The sequence below is a fragment of the Chinchilla lanigera genome, unplaced genomic scaffold (assembly GCF_000276665.1).
Source record: "Chinchilla lanigera isolate Chin_1 unplaced genomic scaffold, ChiLan1.0 scaffold00180, whole genome shotgun sequence".
In the NCBI taxonomy this organism is placed as follows: domain Eukaryota; kingdom Metazoa; phylum Chordata; class Mammalia; order Rodentia; family Chinchillidae; genus Chinchilla; species Chinchilla lanigera.
Genome location: NW_004955581.1, coordinates 476,918 through 495,346, shown reverse-complemented (window position 1 = coordinate 495,346; position 18,429 = coordinate 476,918). Strand labels below are relative to the sequence as shown.

The following is an 18,429-nucleotide window of genomic DNA, read 5'->3' as shown; positions in this document are numbered from 1 at the left end:
GCAACAACTGTTCCCTGGGTTTGGCCAGACTTCACGAGCCCCATTCTTTCCATCCCCTGCTGCACGGAATGTGCACGGCCTATTTAATTACTTCAGCCGCTCTTAAAGGAAAAAGGCCACCAGCATTCCAGAGGCACTGGTGCTTTGAAGGTTAACTCACTCATTTTCTTTGTCTGCTGATCTAATAGCTATAAAGATCTCTTTTCAATTTTCTCAGTATTAATTAATTTCAAGTGCATTTTGGCAGCCAGGCCAAGGTTCTTAACAGGCTGTTTGAAGTGAGTTCTGTTTTTAAGGCTGAAAAATCAGTGGACTGTTTCCAAATCAAAAGGTGAATAGCAACCAGCCTTGACTGCTAGGTTTCATACAGTAAAATGCCCGAAATTTCATAAGCAGGCAGTTGGTTTGGGCCACAGGTTAGTGAACGTGCATGTCATTGCTCTGCTTAGTAAGTGAAGACCAGGGACTACACCAGCTCTTCTTTGTGTTCTAGTTTCACTGTGTATAGGGAAAGGGCAGTTCATACAGCGTTTCAAGAGGTTGGAGATGGAACTGTGGGAACACAGGACGTCTGTCAAGGAGATGGCCTCTGGATCGGTGGCCTTGTGGCCCTGTGGCCCAGCTTCCCAGTGGCTGGCACTCTTTGTCCTCGTTAGCGTGTGTTAAATCGAGCCTGCCATTCTAGCATCCCCAGGACTCTGTAAGTACTGCACTGGTCAGCTGTCCATCACTGCAACAGAATACCCACAGCTGGGCTGGGGATGTAGCTCACTGGCACAGCACCTGCCTGGCAAGCACAAGGTCCTGAGTTCGATTCCTGGTACCAAAAAAAAAGAATCACAAAGAAAATACCCACAACTTACAGGAGGACGAGGTCATGGACACGGTCAGCCAGCTCCATGGCCGAAGCATCATTCCTGGAGGGTGCGGCAGCCAGGAAGCAGAACAGGAAAGAAGCCAAAGAGGATGGGGCGGGGGGGACCAGGACTAGCCCCTGAGCTGACACACCCCTGGCCAGACAGACACACCCGGAAGTGTGCTTTACGGCCCAGCCGCATTGGCGAGCAAGATGGCGACGGTGATGAGCCTGCACGTCCTTGCTGCTGCTGACTCTGGAGTCTCAGGTCTCCCCTCCTTAGTCCGGGTGTGTGGATGCCGTGGTGTCGGCCTTTCCACAGACAGCTCTGCGGACATCTGGGCTGAGAAGCCTGGTGTCCCAGACCCACGAGGCCCTCGTCCCGGTTCCAGGGACGTGCAGTTGCTCTTAGGGGCCCGCTTGCTGTGAGTCAGGAGCTGGGTCTGCCTGAGCCCAGCGGGCCCAATTCGGGGCCGCGTCCAGCACTCTCACTGTGAAGCAGTTAGAGAGGGTGATCTGAGGTAGAATGTGTGGAGCTGTGGGAGCGTGTTGAGGTGCGCCGCACAGCTGCCAGCACTCCGAGCCTCTGCAGGAAGGCTGGAGCGTGAAAATCCAGTACGCACTGTGCGCTGCGATCCCATGTTTCTGTCTTCTGTGAGAGCATGTGGCACAGAGAGGAGAAACGGGACACCAGCGGCTGAGCGCCCTGCTCTGGAACGCTCAGGACCAGGTGTCACGCAAAGCTGCAGATTTGGGGTTTGCAGAGCAGGGTGCTCAGCCGTCGCCGTCCCGCGACGCACGCTGCTTCCTCCCTGCCGTCTTCGCGTTAGGAGAGAAGCGAGGCCGATGTGCCCCGGTGCTGGTGGGGCCGGCCCTCCCGCAGGCTGCGTGGCTGCAGGCCCAGTTTGCTCCTGTGTGCAGAGGCCGCGGCACGCGGGTCGGAGCCGCACACCCAGAGGGTATCTCAGTACCAACAGTCACGTGTCGCTTAGGAACAGCCTGGCGTCGTCCTGGGAACATCACAGAGTGCACACACAGACAGAGCTGGCCACGGCGCTTCTGGGCTCGTGCGCGCACGGGCGTCGCGCACGGCCCTTCGCAGGCTGGAACGAGACCCTGTGCGGGGCTGTGAACTTGATCGTGTTTCAGAGTGACGGGGCACTAGAACCGGCGGAGGGGCTGCCAGGGCTGTGTGTGGCCCGGCTGGCCGAGGCTGGGGGGCCTTGTCGGGGACGTCAGGTGACACTGCTGGGTGGCAGGGGCCATCCCTTCCTGCCGCTCCTGGCAAGAGCGCCTTCCTGCCTCACCAAGAGGGGAGTGAGTGAGAAAACAGTCTTTAACCGGAGAAGGTGGCAGGGAGGGCCTGGTCTCCCGTGGCCGTGGGCTGGGCTTTATTTTTCTTCTTGACGGTGCTGTCTGGGCAGCTGCCATGTGAGGTCATCGGCACAGGAGATGGAAAAGACCTACTGTATGAGGTCAGCCGCCACCCCCGGGGCTGCTGACCCTGCTGATACTTTCCAGAGCCGAGGCCAGGTTCTCAGTGATGACTCAGTGTAGGAGTTTCCGTGGCGGAGGAATCTGCGACCCCCGCCCCAAGGCGGTGGCTCTGGCCTGGTGCAGGTTGCGGGCCATGGGCAGCTGTGGGCTCCGCCATTCACAGGCCTGTCCCGCCTGCTGTTGGGACAGAGGTCAGGCCTGTGTCCTGGGCTCCCTGCCTCTGTTTTGGTGCTTGTTGGTCAGACACAGACGGGGGCCAAGGTCTCCCCATCAGGCTGAGGCTAGCTGGGATTGGGTGCTCCTCTGACTCCGGATCACCTCTCCTGCCGAGGTGAGTGGAGCCCCTGTGGGGGAGCAGAGTGGCCCTGCACTCGAGAGCCCTCCCCCGCAGCGGCAGCAGGGGCCGGGAATCCGGAGCTGCCCCTACAGCACCAGTGGAGCGCCCATGGCTCTCGTGCCGGGCGGGCTGGTCCCGTTGTGGAGAGCTGAAGTTTGTCCGCGCTGCCCTTGGGGTGTTCGCACGTCACAGTGGTCATCGCTGTCGTTTTACAATGATTTCTCTTTCGTCATCAGCTTGAGTCTGTGAAGGTTTAACCCAGGGCTCCCATTACCACAGCGCTGCACAGTGACGCAGTGACCGTCCTGCTGGGCCTGTGTCACTCCGTGGGCAGGACTCCATGGGGAGCACAGGTGCTCCCGCGGCTCCTGCCGTGCTGCGTGCTGTGAGGCCCTACCTCAGGCCTCAGCCAGGGAGCCCGCCCAGAGGCGCCGTGTGGGCACCGCGCTGCCTGCGCTGGGCTCTGTGCAGCAGAAGGGCGGCTCCGGCGGCGGGACGGAGCGTGGTGCAGCCGCCTGTGCGCCACCTGCTGCTCACAGTCTGTGCTGCCCTCCCTCCAGCTGGCGGCAGTTCACTGCAGGTGGAAGGCTGCGTTGTGCTGTGACACGGGACGCACCAACGTCACCAGGTCCCGTTGTAGTCTTACGGGACCAGTCGCTGGTCAGGACACTGCCGTGCGGTGTGAGGTGTTCCATGTGGCATGGTCGCACGTTCGGGGACAGGGCCCTGCTCTTCCGCTCAGTCTTATTTTTCTCACCTCCCGGGGGCAGGAGTGGGGACACCCCACGCCACACCGGGGACAGTCCCCATGAGGTGGGGGCCACGTGGGGGGCGGCTAGCGGGCACCTGCATCTGGGACCGCAGAGCTGGGCCCTTGGCCCTGAGGCCCGGCCCTGGCGCTGCTCTGTCGGCTCCTGGAGGGAAGGATGTGTGTTCGCTGGCCTGGATGGAAGCTGCCTCTGAGGTCCTTTTGCTTCTCCCCAGATACTGAGCAAGCTGAAAGGGCTGGCGCTGGACACCGAGGCAGAGCTGGAGCGACAGGACGTGGCCTTGGACGGCATCACCACCGCTGTGGAGCATGCCACCCTGACCACGGACAAGCACATCCGGCGCATGAAGCGGCTGGCCTAGGAGCACCTGACTACAAGGCGGCTGCCGCTGGCGTTGTGTGTCCCTTGCTCAGGCCGGAGGCTGGCCGGGGTGGGGCCCTGCAGCCAACGGCAGTGTGCACAGCCCTCACGCCTGCTGCCTGCGGCTGTGTGCTCCACTGTCCAAGTCTGTGTCTGCACCTTTTTCCTGCTCCCGAGGCACTGGAGAAAGACTGCAGTCCTTGGGAGGCAGGTGTGACTGCCTGTCCCGGGTTCGCTTCAGCAGCGCGGGCCCTGTGTCCCCGCCTGTCCCTCTGGTGGCCCTCGTCTCCTGCTGAGTAACTGCCCAGCGCATGTCCAGGGCAGCCGGCAGCACCACCCCGCTTTACCCAGGAGCAGAGGCACAAGCCCCGAGTTGACCGCTGCCCAGGCCCCGGGAGCAAGGAGGGTGCAGGCAGAGCAGGCTCCAAGCACCGCTGACGCGCGTCCTTGCTGCACGTGCTTCCAGGGCGTGCAGGCGTCAAGGGCCCTATTTTGGGGGTCTCCCTCCAGCCCCGCCCAGCAGGCCTGTGGCCGTTCACAGATTTAGTGGACACACAGTGACAGGCACGAGTCATGTGACAGCCACACCTGTGCGCACACAGCGATGCTAGCAGGGCGAGAGGTGTTTCCACCCCCGACACTGACCACACCCTGGCACTGGGGCCTCTGCGGCTCCGCTCCCACCCAGTTCTTCTTGGAATCCCGACAAGCGGCTGTGAACACTGCCCCGCCCTGCGCTATGGGCCTTGAGGCCTCCCTGCCTGCCCCACCTCCTCTCCGAGCTGGGGTCGCGGGCGGCGGCTGAGGTGCCTGACAGAGGAACAAGGACTGGCCTTCCTGCGGCCTGCTCGCACCGTTCAGCGGCTATCTCCAGGCACACCCACGTTGTTAGGAGTGGCAGGACGCACCCTTGTTGGGGCCGAGAGGCGTTCCACAGAGTGCACCTGCCACGCCGTCCTCCCCTCCACGTGGGCCCAACCGGGCGGGCGGGAGGAGGGGCGAGGGAAAGGTGCCACGAAGCGGGGTTACAGGGTGGCTGCAGCAAGCCACGTACTGCGTTTTTCAGAGGAGCTGCAAGAGGGGATCGGAGTGGGAAAACGATGCCATTGAGGAGAGGGGAAGCAGTTGCCCTGGCCGCTGTCGTGCACAGGAGACGTGTGCGGAGGTGTGCGCTGCATGCCCCTCAAGCACAGTTCCTGTGCCGAGGAGGCAGGGCGTAGGAGGCTGGGAACTCCACAGCGACGCCCTCCCGACCCCACAGCAGCACACAGACCTCGGCAGGAAGGAGCCGTGCCAGCCGCGGAGCCCCCGTGCATGTGGGGGTGTGTGACGGGCACTCACCGTCACACAGCCTCCCTGTGCATGTGGGGCAAGCGCCTCGCCCGCAAGGAGCCCCGGGCCCCTCACTGCGGGGTGAGAGAGGCGGGCAGCCTGGGCAAAGCTGCACCGTGCCGGGCTCGCTGATGCCGCTGTGTCCTTCCATGCCCGGCTCTGGGCCTGCAGGAGGCTGTGTCTGCTGCTGGAGGAGGCTCCAGGGGAGCTTCCTGGCAAGGGGGACAGTGTGGGATGTAGCCAGCCGCCCAGGAGACCCAAAGAGGGGCACTGGCAGTGAGTCACGGCTGGACCAGGGTCTGCAGCCACGCGAGGCTTCGGACCCTGCAGTTGTGGACAGCGAGTGCAGAGGCTGGGGCTGTGCGCCCTCTCCAGCCGTCTGGGATGTCCGTCTCTCGGAGCCCCCGTCTCCCCGCTGAGGTTGGACTGTGTTTGCTGAAGGTGGGTCGGTCTGACCCGTGTGTTAGTCATGTTGGTACATGTGAGCAGGGTCTGAGGAGGGGCAGAGAGGGAGGGTCCCCCATGGCGTCAGGGGGGAAGGGCTGGGCTAGCAGCCGGCTGTGGGGCCTGCAGGGCCTGCAGCATGCAGCAGTGTGACCAGGCAGCCGAGTGTCAGCGTCGTGCTGTCGGGCTCCCCGGCCTCCCGAGCTGAGCCCAGTAAAACTTACAGATGAGCCGGCGTTGTGGTTTGAACGCTGGCCAGTCCTTGTGAGACTTGCCGAAAGTAACTCCATCGAGTATTATGTGTGGAGGTCTGCCCGCACGATGAATCCACTCCTGCCGTGGCACTGGTGGGGTCACCAGTGGGTGGCAGGGTCTCACACCATCGCTTCCCAGACGATGGCCTGGGCTGCCGGCAGCTCTGCCAGTGGGAGGGCATTGCCACGCCCAGCCTTTCCACCTCACCCCGGAGTGTGGGGCACCCCGCTTCTTACAGCTCACTCGGCCTGCTGTGCATTAGCCTTGGAAGACGGTCGAAGCCTCCAGCACCGTCTCCCGCACAGGTCAGAGAGGAGCGGGTGCAGACCTCGAAAGAGCACCTGCCTGGGGGCTCGGGGAGGGAGCGTGTCGCAGGATCGTCCACCGTGGTCCTGAAGCCGGCCACGGATGTGGCCCACGCTCTGGCCACCTGGCTGCTGCTCGCTGCTGTGGTGTGGGCGTGCGGGTGGCAGGGTCACCTTGGCAGCGTGTGGCTGGTGCGTGCGGCCTTGGGCCCTCAGAGGGCAAGGGGCAGGACCCAAGGTTCCTTGCAAAAAGCGTGTGGGCTGTGGGCCTTTGGGTATGGCTCTTCGGACACGAGGATCCCAGGCTTGAGGGCCTAGCTGGGAGCTTGTAGGATGAGGTCCAGGGAGGTGCCCTGCAGGAAGCAGATTGGAGCTGCCCTTCAGGTGCGTCTCAGGTGCAGGGTGGGTGGGAACGGCTCTTGGGGACACCCTGTGAGGGAGCGGTGGTGTGCCAAGTGGGCCCTGGTCATTGCTCAGCAGAGGGAGCTTACCCTGTGCTGGGGTACAGTGGGGTGCCTGCATGACAGTCTGTCCTGGGAGAGGGCTGTGCACCTTCACAAGGGGAGCGTCAGACCCAGCATGCTGGGCCCCTGTCCCTGTGGCCCAGGGAGAGCCGCCTGCAGAGCGGGGCAAGGGCAGCCAGGGTTGGGAGGGGAGGCAGAGAGCAGGGCAAGCACAGGGACCAGCATGGGACCGAGCGAAGGGCTGGGCCCTGAGGGCCGGGGATACCGCCAAGCATTGCAAGCAGGAGCACAGTCACGGAGGCTCACTTGACGTAATGCCCTGCCAGGCGTGATGGCCCATGCCTGTAATTCCAGCGCTCAGGAAGCTGAGGCAGGGGGATTGCTGCAAGTTCGAGGACAGCCTGGGTTATGTAGTGAGACCCTGTCTCAAGAAACAGACATCGTGCTTCTGTGCCCAGACCTAACCTCGTGCCCACCGTAAAGAGCACACAGCCAGCAGAGGGAGCTGCTGGGCAGCCTGGCCGGCCAGCTGGCGCGGGTGCACAGGGCCAGGTCAGTGTCACAGGGCAGGACTGGGAGGTGCAGCGTGGTGTGGGTACGCTGCGACAGGGCTCACGCTGTGGGGGTCTCGTTCACATCACGAGACTCGGTGGAACCCTGAGTCCCCTCACTCTCCGGGGACACACTGTTGGAGTGGGGGCTGCCCGTGCCCTCTCACTTGCCAGGCTTGTGACGGGCCCCGTCCTTCTGTGCCCGGCCTCTCCAAATGCTCCGTATTTCGTTATGCATTTCTTTTTTTTTTTTTTGTACCAGGAATCAAACTCAGGACCTTGCACTTGCCAGGCAGGCGCTGTGCCCCTGAGCTATATCCACAGCCTCATTATGTGTTTCTTCTAGTCTGGTATTCAAGAGGGTTTGCCAGGCCGCTTTTTAGGGCAAAATTCTCCTTTCCACAATCTGAACCTGTGATGGCATCTTGCCGTCATCGTTTTTATCAAAAAGGAAAAAAATGGAGTTGAGAAAGCAGTCACAACTTGCCCTGTCCAGTAAACCTTTGAGGACACTGGCATCACCCTTCTGCCCGGGCAGTAAGGAGCTGAACATGGTGGAACACCCCCTCTCCGCGGTCTGCCTGGAAACGCACGTCACTGGTCCCCCACACCGGGAGGGCAGCGGTAGAGAGCTTTCCCCGCACTGGAGCGGGAGCCCAGGATAGAGTCCCTCACGGGCCGGAGTTCGGCAAAGACCCTGAGTCATGTTTGACAAGTGGCTGGGGGCTGACCGCACGTCTGAGAGAGGAAGGGGACCCTGGCCTCTTGCAAGCGCTCCTCCCAGCACTCAGCCCGGTTCTCATGGCAGAGGTGGTCAGAGATCCCTTTGACTCCTGATGGGGAGGTGTCAGTGGCAACCTCAAAGTACCCCACTGGGTCCTTTCCAAGATCCGGCTCAGATGAAACTTTTAGCAGGGCCTGACCCCTGCAGGAAAGGAGATGCCCAATTCCATGCTCTTCTGGCAGTCCATTCCTACACAAGGGGCGCGGAGGCCTGACAAGCACTTGTGAGAGACTTTGTCATGGGCCTAAAAAACAGCACCCCCCGCAACACGCTACCACCACCTCACTAACACCCTGTGTGCAGCAGTGCTCCCCGCCCAGCACGTCACGTCCACTCTTCAACACAAAACTGAAAGGCATGCTAGAAGGTCCAAAGTACAGACGGAAGAGACTGAGCCAGCATCAGAGCCAGAGCCGGGTGTGGTGGGAGTGTGGGAGTTACCAGGCCAACATTTTGCAAAAGCTACAATGAATATGATAATGGCTCTTATGCTGAAGTCCACAGTGCACAAGGACGTGTGAGTAATATAACGAGGAAAGTGCGCACTAAGGAAGACTGAAAGCACCGTTAACGGTCGTGAAGAGGACCTCCGACGGCTCGTCAGTAGGCTGGAGAGCGCCAGTGAGCTGGGTGGTATGACAGTAGAAATTTCCAGAACAGAGGCAGATGGAGCAATGTGAAACGAGGACAGAACACTCAACTGTGGGATGACTACAAATTACAACATAATGAGCGGACCAAAAGGAGAAGGAACGAAGAGAAATTCTTGAGGTGGTAATGACTGAGAATTTCCCCAAGTTAACGTGAAATACAAAACCGCAGATCCAAGACTCTTAGGGCAGTAAGCAGGACAAATGCCGAAACTACTCCTATGCATAGCAAATTCAAAAGCAAAAATAGGAGAACTCAAATGGGAAAAAACGTGAAGCCAGAATAAAAGACCACTTTACTTACAGAGCAGCAAACATAAGCACGTCTGGCTTCAGAGAGCCATGCAAGCAAGGAGAATGCAGGAAGGTGTTAAAGAGAAGTAAAACGCACGACCTAGAAGTCTGAGTCCTGTGAAGCTGCCCTTCAAACGGGTGGGAGAAGTAAAGCTTTCCTCAGACAGACAGAGATGGAGAGTTTTCGGAGAGGCCTTGCTGGAAATCTTCGAAGTTGTTCAGAGAGAAAGATCAGGATTTCATAATGAAAGGGAGCATTTCAAGAATGGAAAAGGGGGAAGTGAAATAAAAACACTTATTTTTTAAAATATTTTAGTTGATCTACCATATAACAGGTTATTAAGTGAAACATAATGTAATATATTTTGTGTCTATGTGTATAAGTGAAACAGATGACAGTAACGAGGCCAGGCACAGAAGGGCGGGATTTGGGTTAGTCTAATTATAAAGAGCTTGCATTACTCATAAAGTAAGATAGTGTAACTTGAAAGTAGACTAGGATTAGTTGTAAAAGTCTGCAAATTTTGGAGCAAGCACTACCAAATTAAGATAAGTATAACTGATGTACTAAGGGAAAGAAACAGAATCTTAAATTACTCAGTTAAAATCACAGGAAGCTAAGAGTGGAAGATCAAAAACAAGGGAAACAAACATAAAACTGTGACAAACATGGTGATACTGACCCACCTTTACCAATAACCACTTTAAATTTCCATGATCTAAATGCATCAATTACAAGATTGTCAAAGTGGATTTCAAAAAAAAGCCACCTACATATTGCCTACAAGACACCAACTTTAAATATAAGGTATAATTGAAATATATAATGAATGGTTTAAATTTTATTTTATTTTTTTTGGTTTTTGTTTTTTTCTGGTATCAGGAATCGAACTCACAACCTCTCGCTTGCCAGGTAGGCACTGTGCCCCTGAGCTAAATCCCCAGCCCCCGAATGGTTTAAATTTTAAAATATGTATTACAGTCAGGCATGGTGGCACACACCTGTAATCCCAGCACTCCGGAGGCTGAGGCAGGGAGATCACAGGGAGTTCAAGGCTAGCCTGGACTGCATAGCAAGACCCTGTCTCAAAAAACGAAAAGATGTGTATTACAGTAAAAGATACATTGCCACTAACCTCCCTCAAAATACTCTTCCTTACTTTTTTTTTTTAATTAACTAAGTTTATTGGTACATTTTAGGTATACACAAAGATCACATTCATCGTAGGGAATTTGTACCTGTGCAGGATAGATCTTGATTCTTTTTTCCCAATTCCCCTACACTCCCTTTAGTCCACTTCCTCTCCCTAATTACAAAAACTTTGTTTCCATTTTTTCCTCCTTTTCTCGTTTTTTCTGTTTCCCTTCCTCCCCTTCACACCTCCCTCAGTCCCCTTTCCATTTGAGCATTTTCTCCCCATTTCCCAGTACCTATTAAATGGTCGTTGCTTACACTTTCAGTTTCTCACGCCAGAGAAACTATGTGGTATTTACATACATATATCCAATTTATTTCACTTAAGAGTATGGTCTCATGGGCCAGAGATGTAACTCAGTGGCACAACACCTGTCTGACAAGCACAAGATCATGAGTTCGATTCCCAGTAACACACACACAAAACAGAGTATTGTCTCAAGGTGCATCTATTTACCTAGAAATATCTCAAGCTTATTCTTCTTTACGTCTGATAGTACTCCATTGTATAAAAGAACCACATCTTTATCCATTCAATTGAGGACATTTGGGCAGTTTCCAAGATTTAGCTGTTATAAATTGTGCTGCTGTAAATGTGGGTGCACGTATATCAGTGAGGTAAGATGCCTTTAATTCTTTCAGGAAGATACCAAGAAGGGGAATAGCTGGGTCAAATGGGACCTCTAATCCTAGTTTTTTTTTTAGGAATCTCCACACTGATCTCCACAGAGGTTGGAGCAGCCTACACTCTCACCAACAGTGAGAAGGGTTCCTTTCCCCCCACCGGCCCTCTAGCATTTATTGGCTGTGTTCTTTACGATGGCCATTCTTTCTGTGGTGAGATGGAACCTCAGCATTGTTTTAATCTGTATCTCTTGAATGACTAGTGATACTGAACATTTTTTAATATGTTGCTGTTTCTACTGCTTCATCTGAGAAGCATCTATTCATTTTATTTATATTTTTATTTTAAAGAGAAAAAAATTTTCTAAACAAGTTAATAGGGTAACAATGGTTAATACATTGCATATTGTTATTAAGTGTCTATTCCTTATAGATGTCAACTTTTGGATTGATTCTAAATTTGAGGGGTCTTATTTTTTTAATTCTTTATATATTCTAGATATTAGTCCTTTGAGAAAAAACTGGAAAAAATTTTTCCCACACTGTGGGTTGTTTCTTTGTTCTGTTGGTGTTTTTTGTTTTTGTTTTTGTTTTTGTTTTCCCGTTTGTCTTTTTTGACGCAAGGTCTCCCTATGCAGTTCAGGCTGGCCTTGAGCTCACCTTGTAGCCCAGGCTGGCCTCAAATTTGCCACGATCCTCCTGCCTCAGCCTCCCGAGTGCTGGGATTACAGAGGTGAGCCACTACACCTGGCTAGTGGTTTTTCTTGCTGTGCAAAACTTTTTAATAAGATGAGGTCCCCTGGGGCTGGGAATTTAGCTCAGCGGCACAGTGCTTGTCTGGCAAGCACGAGGTCGTGAGTTTGATTCCTGGTACTGGAAAAAAGCCAAAAAAAGTAAAAAAAAAAGATGAGGTCCCAATTGTTGATTTTCTCTGATAGTTCATGTGTGACTGGGGTTTTGTTCATAAAGTCTTTGCCTATACCAATGTCTTCAAAAATTCTACCTGTTCTAGCCAGGCGTGGTGATGCCCATCTGTAATCCCAGCACTCAGAATGCTGAGCAGGAGGATCCCTGCGAGTTCGAGGCCAGCCTGGGGTACAAAGTGAGTGCAAGGCCAGCCTGAACTGCATAGAGAGACCCTGTCTCCAAAAGACAGAAAAAGAATTCTACCTGTTCTATCTTCCAGCAGATTTAGTGTTTATGTTTTAATATTTATATCTTTGATTCATTTTTATTTTAATTTAGTGCATGGTGAAAAATTCGAGTCTAGTTTTAATCTTCAGCATGTGGAAAGCCAGTTTTTGCAGCACCATTTATTAAAGAGGCTATCTTTCTCCCAGTGAACATGTTTGGCTCCTTTGTCAAAGATAAGGTGGCTGAGTGTGTCTCAAGTTGTTTCTCCATCTTTTAGTCTGTTCCACTGGTCCTCAGGTCTGGGTTTGTTTTGTTTTGGTTTGGTTTGGTTTTTTTGCCAGTACCATGCTGTTTCAATTACAGTAGCTTTGTAGTACAGTTTAAAGTCGGCAAGTGTGATGCCCTCGGCTTTGCCTTTGTTGTCCAGAATTGCCTTTGCTATTCTAGGTCTCTTCTGGTCACAAATGTATTTTAGGAAATTTTGATCAGGATTGCATTAAATCTGTATAACAAATTTGGGAGCATGGCCATTTGTACTATATTGGTTCTTCTACCCAAGAAAAGGAGTATCTTTCCATTTTCTGATATCCTCTTCAGTGTCCTTTTCCAGAGTGCTGTAGTTTTCAATGTAAAGATCTTTTACTCTCTATATTAGATTGATTCCTAGGTACTTCATTTTTTTATGCTATTGTGAAAGGTGTTGTTTCCCTAGTATTTCTCTCAGTGAGTTTGTTATTTGTGTGCAGAAAGGCTATTGATTTATGAGTGTTGACTTTGTATCCAGCTATGCTACTAGGTTTGCTTATTAAATCTAGAAGACTTGAGCCCGGCATGGTGGTGCATGCCCATAGTCCTAGCACGTTGGCAGGCTGAGGCAGGAGGATTGCTGTGAGTTCGAGGTCATCCTGGGCTACATCGCGAGTTCAAAGTCCTTCATAGTGAGCTCAAGGTCAGCCTCAACTGCAGAGCAAAACCCTATCTCAAAAAGACAAAAAAAGAAAAAATCTACAAAAAATCCAAAATCTTTGGTGGAGTTTTTGGGATCCTCCATGTAGCGTATAAATCTGCAAATAATGATAATTTATCTTCCTCCTTTCCTATCCTTATTCCTTTTATCCTTTCTTTTATCTGATTGCTCTGGCTCATCTTTCCAGAACTATATTGAGTAAGAGTAGTGACAGTGGACGTCCTTGTCTTACTCCTGATTTTAGAGTGAAAGCTTTCAGTTTTTGTCCACTTAGTATGATGTTGCCTGTTGGTTTGTCATAGATGGCTTTTATTAGATTGAGATAAAAAACATCTAAGTTTCGGTAGGGGTTTCATCACAAATGAGTATTGGACTTTGTTGAACATTTTTTTCTGCATCTATTGATACAATCATATGGTTTTTGTCCTTGGCTCTGTTAATGGTATATTACATTTTTGATTTGCATATGTTGAACCATCCCTGTATCTTGGGATGAATCCCACTTGGTCATGGTGTACAATCTTCTTGATGATTTGCTGCATTCTGTTTGTCAATATCTTATTGAAGATTTTTGCATCTGTGTTCATTAATGAGATTGGCCTGTAGTTCTTTTTTTGGTTGGATCCTTGTCTCTTTTTCATATCAATATAAAGTTTGCTTCCAGGAATGACTTTGGGAGTATTTCTTCCCTTTCAATTTTATTAAAGAGTTTGAGAAGTAGTGGCATTAAGTCTTCTCTAAATTTCTTGTAGTTTATCAGTGAATTCATCAGGACCTGGACTTTTATTGTTGGTAAGGTTTTAATTACATCTTCAATTTCATTGACTGATATTGGTTTATTTAGAATTTTTATATCTTCTCATCAGCTTTGTTAATTCATGTATATCCAGGACTCTGTCCATTTCCTCTGTGTTTTCCATTTCCAAATCCTCCTTGACTTGAGGGTTTGTATTGAGAAGTCTGCTGTGATTCTGATGGGCTTTCCTTTTATTAGAATACAGGTTCTTCAAGTAGATATTAACGATCTTTTGGATTTCTGCAGTATCTGTTATAGCTTCACCCTTTTGATTCCTAGTTGAATGGATTACAGTCTTATCTTTCCTCTTTTTGATAAGGTTGGCTGAGGATTTGTCCATTTCATTTAATCTTTCAAAGAATCAACTCATTTAATTCTTTGTATTGTTTTTAGTCTCCATTGTATTAATATCTGCTCTGATCTTTATAATTTCCTCCCTTATACAAACTTTGAGCCTGACTTGCTCTTGTTTTTTTAGAAGCATGAGGTTCAACATTAAGTTATTTGAGCTTACTCTGCTTCCCTTATATGGGAGTTTATCACTATAAATTTCCCTCATAACACTGCTTTCTTTCGCTGTATCTCATCAGTTCCGGCATGTTGTATTAGCATTATCATTTAATTCTGGAAACTGTGTAATTCCTTTAATTTTATCCGTGACCCATTGGTAGTTCAGGAGGGTGTTATTTAATTTCCTTGTGTTTGTGAAGTTTTGTGGTTTCTTTTGCCATTGAGTTCCAATTTCATTGCACTGTGGTCTGATAATATTCATGGGATAACTTCAGTTTCTCTGCATTTACTTAAGCATGTCGTAAGAGCTAGTATGTGGTTTGTTTTGGAGAACATCCCATGTGCAGCTGAGAAGGTATATCCTGATGTTGTGAGGTAGAACACTCTGCAGACATCTACTAAGTCCATTTGTTCAAAAGTTTGGTTCAGACTGGGCATAGTGGTGCATGCGTGTAATCCCAGCACTTGGGAGGCTGAGGGAGGAGGATTGCTGTGGGTTCAAAGCCATCCTGAGCTACATAGTGAATTCAGAACCAGCCTGAACTATATAGCAAGACGCTGTCTCAAAACAGCAATAACAAAAAGTTTTGGTTCAGTTCTTATATTTCATTGTTGATTTTTTGGTCTAGTTGATATGTCTGTTTGTGACAGTGGTGTGTTGAGGTCCCCCATTGCAATGGTATTAGTGCTTATTTGATTTTTCATGTCTGTCAATATTTCTTTTATATAGTTGGGTGCACTGTTACTTGGTGCATATATATTTATGATTGTTGTATCTTCTTCTTGGATTGTTTCTTTTACAAAGATGTAGTAACCTGCTCTGTCTCTCTTAATCAGTCTTGGCTTAAAATCCACTATGTCTGCAAATAGAATAGCTACCCCTGCTTTTTTCCAGGTTCTTGGCGCATGGAATATTGTTTTCCATCCTTTTACTTTCAGTCTATGAATTTTTTTTAATTAAATGTGTTTATGTATACAGCATATTGTTGGCTCTTGCTTGTTAATCCATTCTGCCAGTCTGTTTCTTTTGATTGGTGAGTTGAGACCATTTACATTGATGGTTGTAACTGATGTATATTGACTTATCATGTTATTTTCCTGTTGTTGGCTCCCCCTTTTCCCCCCTCTGTTTAATTGCTTGCCTTGCCTGGTGGATTACTTCTGTTGAAATTCATGAAACTGTAATCCTTGTTACCGCTTTCTAGAATGTCCTTCAGAACATTTTGGAATGTTTGGTGGTCATGAATTTCCTCAGGTGTTCTTTGTTATGGAAGTATCTTATTTCTCCAACAATTTTGAAAGGTAGTTTTGCAGGTACATCATTCTGGGTTGGAAGTTGTTTTCTTTCAGGATCTGAAATACTTCACTCCAGGCTCTTCTTGCCTTGAGGGTTTGTGTTGAGAAGTCTGCTGTGATTCTGATGGGCTTTCCTTATAGGTGATTTGTTTCTTTTCTCTAATAGCTTTTAATATTCTGTTCTTATGTGGAATATCTGGAATCTTGACTATCATATGCCTTGTGATAGATATTTTTGACTATGGCTAATTGGAGTTCTATGTGCCTCAGTTACTGTATGTCACATTCTTTTTCTGCTGCTTTGGAAGTTTTCTGCCATGACTTTTTTTATGTCATTGGTGCTATCTCCTGCTTTTTCATTGACTATGATCAATCTTATATTATTATTCTTCTTTGCATCATCTAGCAGTTGCTGGCTTGATTTCATGCAGTTTTTTCTTGCTATTTTTAAGAAATTTTCCTTTCCATGATCACTAACTGCAATCCTGTCCTCTATATCTGAGATTCTGTCCTCACACTGGCCCATTCTGCTATGTGTACTTTTAATGGAATTTTTAATCTCATGGATATCTGTTTGAATCTGTTTTATGGGTTCCATTTCTTTGCTATTTTGGGTATTCGTGCTTTCCATCATTTTTTCTAAGCACCAATTTTTTTTTCTGTATCTGCTCTAGAATCACTAAGTATGTCTTTCATCTTTGTGGTTATCTGAGAAATTATTTCTGATTTGACTTTTTTCTAGAGCCTCATTCATTTGCTTTGTTACCATTGCCTTACTGCTTCAGAGTCCAGGTGGGTGACTTCCAGGTTGTTCCACCTCATTGCTCCCTGGGTTTGCCTTTGATGAGCTGGAAATCTGGGGTTGTATCTTATTTAAGCATCTTTTCATTTTCTGGTGTTGTTTGTTTAATTCCTGGGTTGATCTTGGTTGCCTATGGTGACCTATGTTTGGTTACCAATTGCTAGTATTTAGAACTCTTAGGACTCAGAGATGTCTTCCAGGTATAACTGGCTTTTGGGTTTTGAGTCTGTTGCAAGATCCTACCTCTTCAATTTATTGGGGATAAGAAGTTGCTGCCTACTTCGCCCAGCCCCTTATTCTTAGGCACTGGCCTATAGTATTTTTTATGACCCTTAGGCATTCTCAGTTTTGGAATACCAGGAAAAATAACTGGTTAGAACAATTAGGTCACTTTGGCTAACATGGTACAATCAGCAATAACAATAGCACCAAATATAGCCTAGGCCTAAGCCCTCAATATAATGATTTTACCTTCAGGGAAGAAAATTTAAAGGGGGTTTGGGAAAATAGAGAAATAGAAGAAGAGGAACAGATTAGAAACAAGGCTGGAGGACAAAGGAAGATCACAAAATTTTGGGAAACTGGTAAAGAAAACAGGAGGGGAAGAAAGAAGGAAGAAATAAAAACAAGAGCAGAACAGAACAACAATAACAAAAAACTAGAAATCATATTCACATTCCTATAAAAACAGAACCAATAATCAAGAAAAAACAAAACAAAAAAATGAGAGAATGAAAGAAAAAAAGAAAGGAAAAAATGTCCACTTAAGTTGTGTCTCTGTTGTCACTGGTAGACAGTGTGGGCAGACAGACTCAAGATCCAAGTTGATTAATCCCAGCAAGCCTGCTGTAGCTTTATGGCAGGATATTTGATAATCTTAGCAAGCCTGCACTTTTAGTTCCACTGAAGTTAAGGCTGGTTTCTCGCCATGAGGTTGAAACCAAACCTGTTCAGCCTGCAGAAGTCTGTGCATCCCCTCTGGCCTGAACTTGGCTCCCTGCCAGCTCAAACTTACCTCCCTGCCTTCTTGCTGACTTGAACTTGGCTCCCTCACCCTGACCCTGGGAGCTGCTGGATGGAGCCAGCAGATGCTCTGAGTTCTGAGCTCAGCTGGCCCCTCTCCAGGATGGCTCCTGGCCAGTCGTCCTCTCCTGGATGACATCTGAACCAGAATAACTCAACAGCCATCGCAGTCTACTGCATCCCCTTCTCTGTCCACTGGTTGGTTTGTCCATGGAGCCTCAGTGGTTGCCGGTAGTCACTGTGCCTCTGCAGGTTTGAGCTGCCCCTCTCACACACTGAGTCCTGGCTCAGGGAAAAGTGCCGCCTGCCACCTCATCCTCTTCGTTGAAGTTTCTCTTTTACTCTCCCTATGGACTTCAGTTCTCACTTCAGACCCTTCCTGGGTCCTAGGGACCCACCACCCTCCTTTTGCTCCTCACATTGCTATATTCCAATCTCAGGCTCTTTCTGTGCTGCTTACCACACTGCCATCTTCCAAGGGGTTATGGTTTGTGTCTGGATGTCCCCCAAAGCCTCATGCAGTCATGGGGCAGGCTTCTAGAGTTTATGATTAATCCGTGATCCAATGCTGGGATTATGGGTGTGAGTGCTACACCTGCCCTGGGGCAGATAGTTTGCATATGTAAGGGAGAGGAAGAGGCTGCTTGCCCCTGCTCCTTCTGTTTTAGTCTTGTTGGTTTTCTGTCTTCCACTGCCATGAACTGTTGCCCTGTGCCATGTGCCACTCTGCCTTGGAGCCAGCCAAGTATGGACTGAAACCTCCACAAACTGAGCTAAATAAGCCTTTCCTTCCTTAATTTTGGGTGTCAGCTATTTTGTCTCAGCAATGAGAGAAAAGTAACTAAGACAGAATTTGGTACGAGGATTGGGGTTGTTGCTGTGACTATACCTGACCGTGTGGTTCAAGAGCCTTTGGAAATGGCTTGTGGGAAGTGTTTGGAAAGCTTCGGAGATGTTGCCTGAAAGAGTAGAGCTGGGATGCCCCTGGCTGTTCTGTATGGGAGATTCTGCTCAGAGCTCAGAAGACCAGAAGGCTGATAGAAATCCTGCCAGTATAGACCAGGTTTGGGAGGTTTCTTCTGGTAAGAAGGATGGCATTGGTTGTTGGACTCCAGACAGTGTATGTTATGGCTTGGCAGAAAGTTTGTCTACATTTTGCTTGTGTCCAGAGACTTTGCCTGAG

The 18,429-nt window shown here is 49.9% G+C and overlaps 1 protein-coding gene across 3 annotated transcripts in view; it reads left to right on the top strand.

Moving 5' to 3' along the window:
* Snap47 (synaptosomal-associated protein, 47kDa) overlaps positions 1–9,260 on the top strand; it is a 39,085-nt gene extending 29,825 nt beyond the window's left edge. For 2 of the 3 annotated variants that reach the window (XM_005414246.2, XM_013509738.1), the window contains exon 4: positions 3,675–9,260. In XM_005414246.2, the coding sequence (XP_005414303.1) occupies positions 3,675–4,120 (446 nt within the window). In that variant the 3' untranslated portion in view covers positions 4,121–9,260. The remainder of the gene's footprint in view (positions 1–3,674) is intronic. The other variant, XM_005414247.2, reaches the window with a different exon arrangement.
* The last annotated feature ends 9,169 nt before the right edge of the window (positions 9,261–18,429 follow it).